The sequence below is a fragment of the Salvelinus alpinus genome, chromosome 2 (genome assembly GCF_045679555.1).
Source record: "Salvelinus alpinus chromosome 2, SLU_Salpinus.1, whole genome shotgun sequence".
Taxonomy (NCBI): Eukaryota; Metazoa; Chordata; class Actinopteri; order Salmoniformes; family Salmonidae; genus Salvelinus; species Salvelinus alpinus.
The window spans coordinates 37,542,431-37,554,459 of NC_092087.1; the positions used below are offsets into that span (position 1 = coordinate 37,542,431).

At 43.9% G+C, this 12,029-nt stretch overlaps 1 protein-coding gene across 2 annotated transcripts in view; it reads left to right on the plus strand.

Moving 5' to 3' along the window:
• Positions 1–748: 748 nt before the first annotated feature.
• The window catches only part of LOC139542817 (metabotropic glutamate receptor 2-like), a 78,331-nt gene continuing 67,050 nt past the window's right edge, over positions 749–12,029 (plus strand). The window contains exons 1-2 of one of the 2 annotated variants that reach the window (XM_071348678.1): positions 749–1,673; positions 10,951–11,698. In XM_071348678.1, coding sequence (XP_071204779.1) covers positions 11,153–11,698 — 546 coding nt within the window. In that variant the 5' untranslated portion in view covers positions 749–1,673; positions 10,951–11,152. The remainder of the gene's footprint in view (positions 1,674–10,950; positions 11,699–12,029) is intronic. The other variant, XM_071348687.1, reaches the window with a different exon arrangement.

The following is a 12,029-nucleotide window of genomic DNA, read 5'->3' on the forward strand; positions in this document are numbered from 1 at the left end:
TGGTGTCGGAGTGTGGGGTATTTGAATTTGAATCTTAAGTCGGCTATTCACCCCCCAGGTCTCTGGGCACCGTCCGGGTGGGCTAGGGAGATAGCAATGATGTTTACCAAAAACGTGTCTGGGTTCCCTTTGTTGTTGTTTGAATCCCAGATTGAGCCATTAGTCTTACTCGTTATATGTCTGATCCATTGAATGAATATGTGTAGGCCTACCACATGCCGATTTGCTTTTTCAATTTGCCTACTGTGATGGCTGACAGATCACAATGATTTATCTGGCACCCCACCTGTTCTCCAAAGGCAAGTTAGAAGAGCAGGCTACATACTGAAAATGGGGTAACACTGCTTTGACAACTGATGTAATTAATAGTGAAACCCACATGGGGTATATTTAGTGTTTTGAGGACATGGAGATATGGCCTTCCCTATGTTGTTAATTATTAATCCTATTCCAGCGGAAGTGTGGATATGGATGACGTCTCATACTAAATCAGTTGATAGACCCTCCATGACCGTGTGATGTTGGTTTTGGCAGTGTTGATCTCGAGTCCACGTCCAGCACGCACAGGGTTACCACCTGGGAGCCACCTAGCGCTCTCACTCGGCTGCGCTGCCATGTCAGAACTTGTGTGTGGACTGGAAATATAACATATATAGACCTCGCGGCAATGCAGCTAAGCAGTAGCCAAAGAGCTGCTGTTACAGGTTGTGCTTGCCCGATTAAACAAAATCAAGACGATTCCCTGAGCTTCTCCACATTTACACGCTCAGTGCAACCTAATCAACAGCTCTCAAAAACAGAAAAGGATAATAGAGAATTAGGATAATAGAGAAGTTGTCTTCTTATTCTTATTATTGTATTAATATTAATAGACTATTACTTTGAATTTGCTACCATTAGTCTATTATAAATTATAACAGTTCATCTTAAACATGTGAGAAAGACTGTGGCCAATTTCTTAATGCACAGATCAAAATCAATCAATTGTACCTGTATTGTTTGCAGGGTGGTCGTCCACAACATGCAGGCTGGTTAGCCCACAGACACACCTATTTGGAGTCACTATCACCCACAGGCGTTCGGTCTGTTCTCTTCTGTGTGTCAATATGACAGATCAGTTCACATGATGGCCTGTGGACTTCTGTGTTTTGTAAAACAAGGATATGCATGGGAAATAATGATTTGACACCAAAAAATCTCGGGCACCCGGAATTTTTTTTTTTTCAACAGTCTTCTCATCTCCAGGCAGGCTAATTGATAACTGCGCTATCTCAATTGTTATCAAATAGATCTGTTGCACAGCCGAGTTTAGAAGGTCGACGCGCTGTTAATAATATGATGTAAGTATTTTGTTAAATTAGTGCCTGAGGTATGTAAAATGTGGACTTTTTAACCCTGGCCACGGGATAAAATCTCAAGGAATCCGCGCGCTCGTCCGAATCTTTTTCAGCACCAAGGACACTTACTCAAGCGCGCCGCAGCTCTGAGGCGCGAAAACTTCATTCACTCTCGGTCCAAGTCCTGCCTTCCTTCATCGTGAGTATCCACCAATTGTTTATTCAGCAGAATAACATGAGATTTATCAAAGGCTTCACCAAGGATATGAAGTGCACGACCTAATCTGTGTAACCTATCCGACTTGGAATCGCTTTGAAGTGAGATTCATTTGACAGGTAAGAGCTTTTGTTATTTGTGTACATTTGTTCCCAGCAACAGCAGCGTGCATTCTGTATGCACGATTACGACCATGTGGATGTATTTGTACGACTATATCAATGCAACAAAGCTTTGTTACAGACATAGAAGAGATAACGATTGATAATGACAATATACAAACTACTGGATTAGTGTATCAGGCTAATCCCATTCTATTCCTACTTCGTTTTGACACACCTCTCATAATGTCTAGAATTATTTGTACATCATTTGTTTGATTGACAGGTTAAATACATTAAGGATTTTTTTGTGAATGCAATTACTATAGAATAGGGTTACTTGGTTGTAATAGTAAACAAATGAGATCATACCACCATCCTAATAATCTTTATCTGTTTAGATCTTTGAGCAAATTTAGTAGAGACACTAATACATGAGAGAATCCAAAAGGGACTCCTCATCCATGATATATTTGACTGTATTTCCATCATTCAACATCTATGTCTATAATGCTTTTATTTGATTTCATCTGATATTTAATGATAATTGATGTGACTCAAAATCAAGTTGCATTTCCCATAGATCATACAGTTGGTCAAATTATGATGTTTCCTAAAAGGGGGAGAAGGGGGAGAAGCCTTATCACAACGGCAATGCATCTTGGTGTCTTTCTTTGAGCAAATTATCTTGTAAAACAATGGCGAGCCCATGGCAGCACTCAGACCCAGAGTGCAGAGATGTTGATTAGGGTAAATAATTCAAGATGTGGCTGAAGAGGAATATGTTCTTCTCTTCGCATCTGGAGATCCGAGCAGAAACAGGAACAGGAGGAGGAGACGAGCCACTCTTTGTGCACCCATATCTTTATGATGTCCAAATGGAATCCATCTCACCTGTATCAGCGTGGTGCAGAGTGGGCAGTGGCCCACGGCTAAGTGCGCACACGGGGGAGGGGTGGAATCATGCTAATCCCCCTAGGTGTTTTCAGAGTAGCTGCTTCTCAAAGTATCTCAGAGCATGGCGGAGCAGTGTTATCGCTGAGCACCCAGCGTGTTAAGATGCTCCTTATCCACTAAGAACACAAGCGTCCCCAGCACCGGGCCACGGAGGTCAGGTGACTTTGAAGTGTTGTATAGATGGACGGGAGCACCTTACACCAGTTCACCTGTCAAGCCACCGCACCTTGAAGTATGCCACCACCATTCACCAGATCCATTGAGCACGGTCTAATGGATGGATCTACTGTATAGAAAATTATTTATAGATTCCAGTCAACTTCAGTGTGAATGTACATGGGTAGATCTGTTTTATCATTTTGTTAGAGCATGAACTGATATACAGTATAGAGGGAAACCATAGAGATCCTATTACATTCTAATTTCTAATTCTATGGGGAAACCAAAGTAGCTAACACAACTCAAATGCCTGATAAGATATCTCAGTGTCACCCGGGTCTCTTATTCATCATTTGGGTTTAATTAGCTAGCCGTCATCTGTGATTAAAAAGCAGGGTGATGAATGGCTGTGGTCCTATCAAACAGGACAGCTTAATTACTTACACCTCCTTTTGGCCTCTTAGGCTACCGATCACACACACACACACACACACACACACACACACACACACACACACACACACACACACACACACACACACACACACACACACACACACACACACACACACACACACACACACACACACACACACACACACACACACACATCATTAGTTGATTAAAAATCACTTGCCGATCAAATAAATGCCTGAACATCTCCTAGGACATTGTTTCAAGTGTGAGTTATGCTTCCAGGCATTTTTGTGCTTCCATAATAATGCAGCTAGAGTAGTATGCAGCAGATGTTGTGTGTGTCCCTGGACTGGTATACCTGTAGAGCTAATAGAGAGGCCTGGGGACAGTCAAGGATCCCTGAGGTTGTTATGTAGGACCAGGGACAATGTGTGTTCAGCCATGCATCTGTCTCACTGAAAGTTATTTGGTTTATGTTGTGAGAATCTGTGTTCCCTGCAGCACATATATCATTTGTATTGGGGATGTATGTGTTTTTGTGTGTACAGTTTGTGTCTATCTGCATTGGGGATGTATGTATTTGTGCACGTGAGTAAAATGTGTGTTTGAGAGATAACAAGACAGAATGAGAGCATGTCTCAGGTTTCAGTTTAGGATCAGGGGGTCCACACTTGTTTCTTTCTTGTCATTGATGGTGTGTGTGATGAATAATGGAAAGACCCACAGAAAACCTAACGCAGCCCCTGAAACATAAACACCATGCCTCCATCACCCTGTCTGGGCCGATCACAGCTCTGCCTGTAATGAGCTCACGGACACACAGAGAACACAGAGAGGCGAGGAATCTTAAATGAGGTAGTACACAGTGAGGTGGAATCAGGCCCCTGGGAAGGGGAGAAGATATGGTACTGTACCAGGGGATTCCCTCTCTCACACAGGTGCAGAGAGTGCCAGGGATGGAGTTACTGTAAGGGAGGAGCTGAGAGGCAGAGAAAGCTAGTAATGACAGACACACATGACCAAATCCAAATCTATTCTTTGTTTAATAGCTGAAAAGTCTGGACCTCTTGGTCTACTGTCAGCTCAATGATGAGGAGAGGAACCGTGGTGGTGTGAGATTGAGTAAGTGCCTGATTTGGTAGACATCTTCTTAATTGCTGTATATGTCCACTCTTTGTTATTCAGCACCGGCCTCAGATTTCCTGGGCTGCTATCGTTTAAACTTCAATTACTGCTTTTCCCCTTAATTTGTTTGGTATCAGTGACCTTATTTGGAAAGTTCAGTGCTCTTCATTTTCGGAGATGGGTTTGTCTTTTTGCCTCAGCAATCTCAGTGGTTATCATTGATCCAGTCAATCTCCCAGGCCTGGATTCATGGAACTGGATTCAACTGGTTATTCCTCTGCAGTTGAAGTGTTACTTCATGATAAAAATGAATGAAAACGCTCCTGAAGAAACTTTGTTTGTTATACAACTTTTCAGCACTGAAGTTGAACGTCTTTCTGGGCAAGTTGAAGTCCACAGTCTGTCAAAGAGAGAAAGGAAGTGGTTTTCAATCTATAACAAGTATGATCAAACCTGTAGCGAGTTCTGAATGGGTTATAAGATTATAATTAAAGATTAAGATCACTTTATTCGTCAATTGTACACAAAGGTCCAACCGAAATGTGACTTCTGCTTTTATCACAACTCCTCCAAAAGACACAAATACACACATACAGCTATTGGAGAGGTGCGGGGGGCAATGGCATCTAGGATTTGATACTACCAACCCCCCGGTTGCCAGCTCACTTCCTGTCAGACCCCTCCCCCCCCCCCCCCCGATATCTATCTACCCAGACTGTCACTAAATTAGTTGATAGAGAGAGACAGAGAGAGATGTTAGACACAGAGTTAGGCAGAGATATATGATGGGGAGCCCCAAATGAAAGACATATTTGTCAGGCTGCCACTGGTAGTTGGTAGTTCTCTCATTGCACTACCATGGCCAGATTAGGGGGATGGAAATTGTGATTTCTCCACTCATTGTGTTAAGATTAATTACTGTCAGGCTAGACTTGGCACAGCGTGGCGTCACATTTGGAACGATGTGGAGTGGACTTGCCAGTGTTAGCGTGTGTCATGACAATAAATTATTTATAGATGTTAAGCATGTTTCTTCTGTGATAACTGGGTGATATTTGTCATACATACTTATAAATCCATTACTCAAATCTAGTTGTATGGGAATTGGAAATTAAGATTGCTGCTTTAAAAAAAAGTTTGTTCAGTTTCTCAAAGATGCTGATGTCATTTTCTCATAAAGGGGGTTGCCACAGGTGGTTCTCTGATTGCAGGGCAGGAGGTTGATGAATTGTTTGGGTTGGGTGATGTGAGAGCTCAGAGCACTCAATGACCCCTCCCTTTCCCATTAGCAGACCATTCCCCAGTCTTGCTCCGCCCAGGCCCATTCTCGTTGTTAGCTGGAAATTTGATTTTGGGGGAAGCCTGGCTCCCATCACCCTCCTCTCCTCTCCTGTCGGTGTTGTGCTCCCAGGCAATTATTCCACAGGGAACCTCCTCCCTGGTCTTCCCTTGGCTCCAGCCTGCATATAGATGCCCACTCCCCAGCCTACCTGCCTTCCTATTATCATGTTAATGCTGCAGCTCTCCACTCCTGCCTGAGGAGGTGATTGAAAAAACGGAGACAAAATAACACCTTGTGAAGCTCTTCCTCCTCTTTCCTCTTCTCCGCCCACCCTCCTTCTCCTCCCCCCTCTTCCATCCTTGCTTGCTTTCCAAAACCTTCCCATTCCTTCACACCACCTGGCTTGAAGAGTGTAAGAGTCTGGCACTCTCCACACACTTGAATTAAAAAGGCCATCTGGTGAAGCGGAAAGCAGAAACTAGAGGGAAGAGAAGGGAGATGGCTGCATGGGAGGAGAGAGGATGAAATGAGGCTGGGTGCTCTTTGAAGTTAATACACATCAAATTGTATGTCACATGTGCTGAATACAACAGGTATTGTTTACCTTACCGTGAAATGCTTACTTACAAGCCCTTAACCAACAATGCAGTTTTAATAAATTTGAGTTAAAAAAATATTTACTAAATAAAATAAAGTAACACAATAAAATAACAATAACAAGACTATATACAGGGCTTACCGGTAACAAGTCAATGTACGGGGGTACAGGTTAGTCGAGGTAATTGAGGTAATATGTACATAGAGGTAGGGGTGAAGTGACTATGCATAGATAATGAACAGCGAGTAGCAGCAGTGTACAAAAACAATTTTGGACGGGGAAATCATTGTAAGCCTGTTGACCGTAAAGAAGACATGGCATTATACGCATTATCCTTTGCTGTCAGACAGTGGTTGTGGGGAGAGGTGCTGTACAGTTTCACCGTGTTTATCTGACTCTCCGGGGCTAAGCCAAACGCCTGACATTCCCACTCTCATTTGGTATTGGAGAAAAAGACCTGTCAGCCCACAAAACGCTGCAGCAGAGAGATGCTGTAAAATAAAATGCAATGTGTCACTTCTAGCATACATACATCCACAAAACCCACAGGCATTTTGCCTCTAAAGTATCTGCAGAGCAGAAATAACATTGACGGTTAGAGTGTATTGGTGAATTGAAGATATGCTGGTGATTTATTTGTAAGTTACAGGTAGAATAGAATACCTGGCAGTAAAGTGTGAAATAGAGCCATGCATTGGTTGATGGATGTAGTGGATGAAGTATGTATGTGAGTGAGAGGATGGGGCCAGTTTACAGCAGGCTTCTTTCCCAGTGCTCCCACAGGACGTTACTCAGTGGTCAGATTGGTCCACTTGTCCTCTCCTCGGCCTCGCCCGTCTCGTCCCAACCCTTCATGTCTCCGGTCAAGTTTCCATGGAAACAAAGAGTATAGAGAGGTTACCTAATGAGTGGGAGAATGTGTATTGGTGAGATGAGCATATATATCTCTGAGTGGACATGCACACACACACATACGGATGTATGCACACACACACACACACACACACACACACACACACACACACACACACACACACACACACACACACACACACACACACACACACACACACACACACACACACACACACATACACATACACATAGACCCACTTTCTTTCGCACGCAAACACAGGCGAGCAGGGAAGATCTACAGCAATGACTGAAAAACTGCACTTTTAGATTTTTAGAATTCAGAGAATGGTACTCTACTTAATTTAGGTAGTAAATATCCTGCCATACAGAGCCGTATACAACATGAGATGGTCGATGGCCATAGTGATGGATAACATGAAAGAGTACTTCAATTCAATAGCGTTCTCCCAGACACTCAAAACAAGGAAACACTTTGAGAAATCCAAATGAAATCAGTACAAAGCCAGACTGCCTTTTTTATGACTCATTTTCATAATCTCTAGCTTTCTCAGTGAGCGGATTTGACTGGCAGAGGCAGCTAGTGGCAGTGGCTCATGCAGATGATACTGGCTCAATATCGTGCTCCAATAAACTGCTCCCTTTCCTCCTCTGTAGTGTGGCTAATTAAACCCAGGGGAGGATGGAGGAGAGAGTGACATGATGCTGGCTGCTGCCCCTCCTCCGGACCCATCCATCCATCTCTACTGGAACCACTCTGGGTCTGGGTCCTCACACAGCTCCACACCCAGGGCCTTGCTGCTCTACAGGGGCTGTGTCCCAAATGGAAGGCTATTCCCTAGTGCACTACTTTTGACCAGGGTCCATAGTGCTCTGGTCAAAAGTAGTGCACTATGCATGGAATAGGGTGCCATTTGGGATGCAACCAGGGTCTGGCTCTGCCTCCCTACTGACCAGAGGGGAGGGGCAGTGGACATAAGAATTTGGATCAGCATGGTCAACCAGTTCACCTTTGAGTTGAATTGGAGAAGCATGTTAGTAATTAGTAGGGATAAAAACGAAGAAAAAAAAGAAACGTCCTCTCACTGTCAACTGCGTTTATTTTCAGCAAACTTAACATGTGTAAATATTTGTATGAACACAACAAGATTCAACAACTGAAACATAAGCTGAACAAGTTCCACAGACATGTGACTAACAGAAATGGAAAAATGTGTCCCTGAACAAAGGGGGGGTCAAAATCCAAAGTAACAGTCAGTATCTGGTGTGGCCACCAGCTGCAATAAGTACTGCAGTGCATCTCCTCCTCATGGACTGCACCAGATTTGCCAGTTCTTGCTGTGAGATGTTACCCCACTCTTCCACCAAGGCACCTGCTAGTTCCCGGACATTTCTGGGGGGAATGGCCCTAGCCCTCACTCTCCGATCCAACAGGTCCCAGATGTGCTCAATGGGATTGAGATCCGGGCTCTTCGCTGGCTATGGCAGAACACTGACATTCCTGTCTTGCAGGAAATCACACACAGAACAAGCAGTATGGCTGGTGGCATTGTCATGCTGGAGGGTCATGTCAGGATGAGCCTGCAGGAAGGGTAGCACATGAGGGAGGAGGATGTCTTCCCTGTAACGCACAGCGTTGAGATTGCCTGCAATGACAACAAGCTCAGTCCGATGATGCTGTGATACACCGCCCCAGACCATGACAGACCCTCCACCTCCAAACCGATCCCGCTCCAGAGTACAGGCCTCGGTGTAACGCTCATTCCTCCGACGATAAACGCCAATCCGACCATCACGCCTAGTGAGACAAAACCACGACTCGTCAGTGAAGAGCACTTTTTGCCAGTCTTGTCTGGTCCAGCGATGGTGAGTTTGTGCCCATAGGCAACGTTTTTGCAGGTGATGTCTGGTGAGGACCTGCCTTACAACAGGCCTACAAGCCCTCAGTCCAGCCTCTCTGTTCAACTATTGGTTACATTTATTTGTATGCAATCTTGGTTTTCATTGGTTTCAGTTGGACAAAAATAGAAAGAACTGAAACAAAGCTGTGAATGAGTAATCACAATGTCATTGTGGTTGTTATAAATCCGCCACTACAGTACTTTCTCAATGTAAATATCATGATATTTATGCAAAATTGTCTGCAGGAAGTAGGAATAATCTTATGCAGTAGAAACAGTGTTTAGATTCAATCCATCAGGGGAAAATAAGTCTTCAGCTACTGCTGCAGGGACATTTCAACAGCTCTTTGTGAGTGTGTGTATGACAATGTATGTGTTTGTGTTTGCTAAATCAGTCTCATTTGCATCATTTGCTTTGACAGTGTTCCCCAAGGGATACCTTTTTTTACAATTTGTGTGTGTGTGTGTGGTGCGCCTGCCTGCATGTGCAACAAACAGCTGTGGACTCGTTTCCCTGCAATGAGAGGCATGCGGTCAAACAGGAAACTAGATGGAGAGAGGGAAAGAGAGAGAGAAAGCGAGGAAGATTAGAAATGGAGAGATGGAGAGAGTTTCGCACCAGAACAGTCACATGGCCCCTCAGGCACAGTTGAAGACAAACACATTCTATTCCAGAGGAAGCCATTCACCATGGGGGAAGTGATGCGGTCGGTCGCTAGCGAGCTGCTTAAGAACTCAGACATGAGAAAACACTCTGGAGAATCCAGCCAGCGTCCTCCGTACACACTGTTCTCACATCACACACCCTATATATGCATGTTATACACCTGTGCAAAGAAGCTAGAGCGACATTTCTCCCTAATATAGGTTACTATATATAAAACCAGGGACTTCTGTGGCGTCCTACATCAGCATGTTTAGTGGTATTTCCTATTTGTGTAGTCGCCTTCTGGCTTTGAAACCGATGATTATGTCACATTATCCTGCTATATGACTTGACAGACCCCTAGTCATTTAAAAAAAGATATGTTGTTGAATATTACATATTTAGAATGGGAAAAGGGCCAGCATGCTGCATCATGAATATAGTTGCATGTCACAAGAGAATGGAAGTAGTAAGTTAATATACATTAGCCTATGTAGTATTGTACATGTGTAACTACTTATCACTTTTATGTCAATGTGTCATTATCCAGTGACTATCCCTGCATCCTACAGCAGTTATTATCAACACAAATTTCACTGGAATCATAAGACACTAATTTCACTGGAATCACATGACACACATTTCAATGGAATCATACAACACAAATTTCACTGGAATCATACAACACTAATTTCACTGGAATCATACAACACACATTTCACTGGAATCATACAACACTAATTTCACTGGAATCATACAACACAAATTTCACTGGAATCATACAACACTAATTTCACTGGAATCATACAACACTAATTTCACTGGAATCATACAACACAAATTTCACTGGAATCATACAACACAAATTTTATTGGAATCTTACAACACTAATTTCACTGGAATCATACAACACAAATTTCACTGGAATCATACAACACTAATTTCACTGGAATCACATGGCACACATTTCACTGGAATCATACAACACTAATTTCACTGGAATCATACAACACAAATTTCACTGGAATCATACAACACCAATTTCACTGGAATCATACAACACAAATTTCACTGGAATCATACAACACTAATTTCACTGGAATCATACAACACATATGTCACTGGAATCATACAACACAAATTTTACTGGAATCATACAACACTAATTTTACTGGAATTGGAATCATACAACACACATTTGACTGTCTCGTAAATATGATGTATATGGAAATGAGAATGTGTCCCAGGCACCTTGATTTTCTTGGACTGTATGTGTGTGAAACAAAGGTCTCGTTGTATTGTAGCATTGACTGACTCCCCCTCTGTTTGATCCACAGGCTGTACTCTCCATAACCTGATGCAGGAGATGGCCTCAGCTAGAACAAAAACACTGGCGCTTTGAGATCTGGTGCCGCCGTGCCACGCTGCTCTGTTCCTTGCTAGCCTACTGTACCCTCCCCAGCTCCAGAGAGAACAGAGAGAACCAGAGGAAGAGAAACACCCGACAGCAGTGATCAGACTCACCCAGGGCCCAGGGCCATGTCACCAGGGAGGTCTCCTGGGTTGGGGCTGTACACCCTGCCCCGACACCTCCACCTCCACCTCCACCTCCACCTCTCCCACCTCTGCCTGTTGTTTGTATGTTTGTCCCTCCTGGCCCAAGCCCCACTGGGTCTCCCCATGTCAGGCTTCAATACGGACACCAAGAGGGAGATCACAGTGGACGGGGACCTGATCATAGGAGGGCTGTTCCCTGTGCACCAGAAGGGCGAGGGTGCCGAGGACTGTGGGAAGATCAACGCTCAGAGAGGGATCCAGAGATTGGAGGCCATGTTGTTAGCCCTGGACGAGATCAACAAGGACGAGCGCCTATTGCCGGGGATACGGCTGGGAGCCCACATCCTGGACACCTGCTCTAAGGATACCTACGCCCTGGAGCAGTCCCTGGAGTTTGTCCGTGCCTCCCTCACCAAGGTGGATGATAGCGAGTACACCTGCCCTGACGGCTCCTACGCCATCCATGACGACGTCCCTCTGGCCATCTCTGGGGTGATAGGAGGCTCCTACAGTGATGTCTCCATACAGGTACAGCACTGACTCTACACTCTAAAGATATTTGTTTATGTTGCTCTATTCTATAGGTTCGAACTTGGATCTTAACTATGGTTGCTGATATGAGTACTGAGAGTTTTCTTGATTCTTGCTAAAGATACTTTCTAAAGCTGATACGTTTTTTTAAACTCTGAATTGCTCCTAGTTTATTTAGTATCTCCCAGTCTCTGGTTTTGAGCAATCCCAACCCATGCTTGGTAAATACTGATGCACTGACTGTTCTATAAATCTATGTTACAGTCCAGATAGCCGTCGTTTCACTCCATAGAATAGAGAAGGTACACAATGATTGATGATCATATAA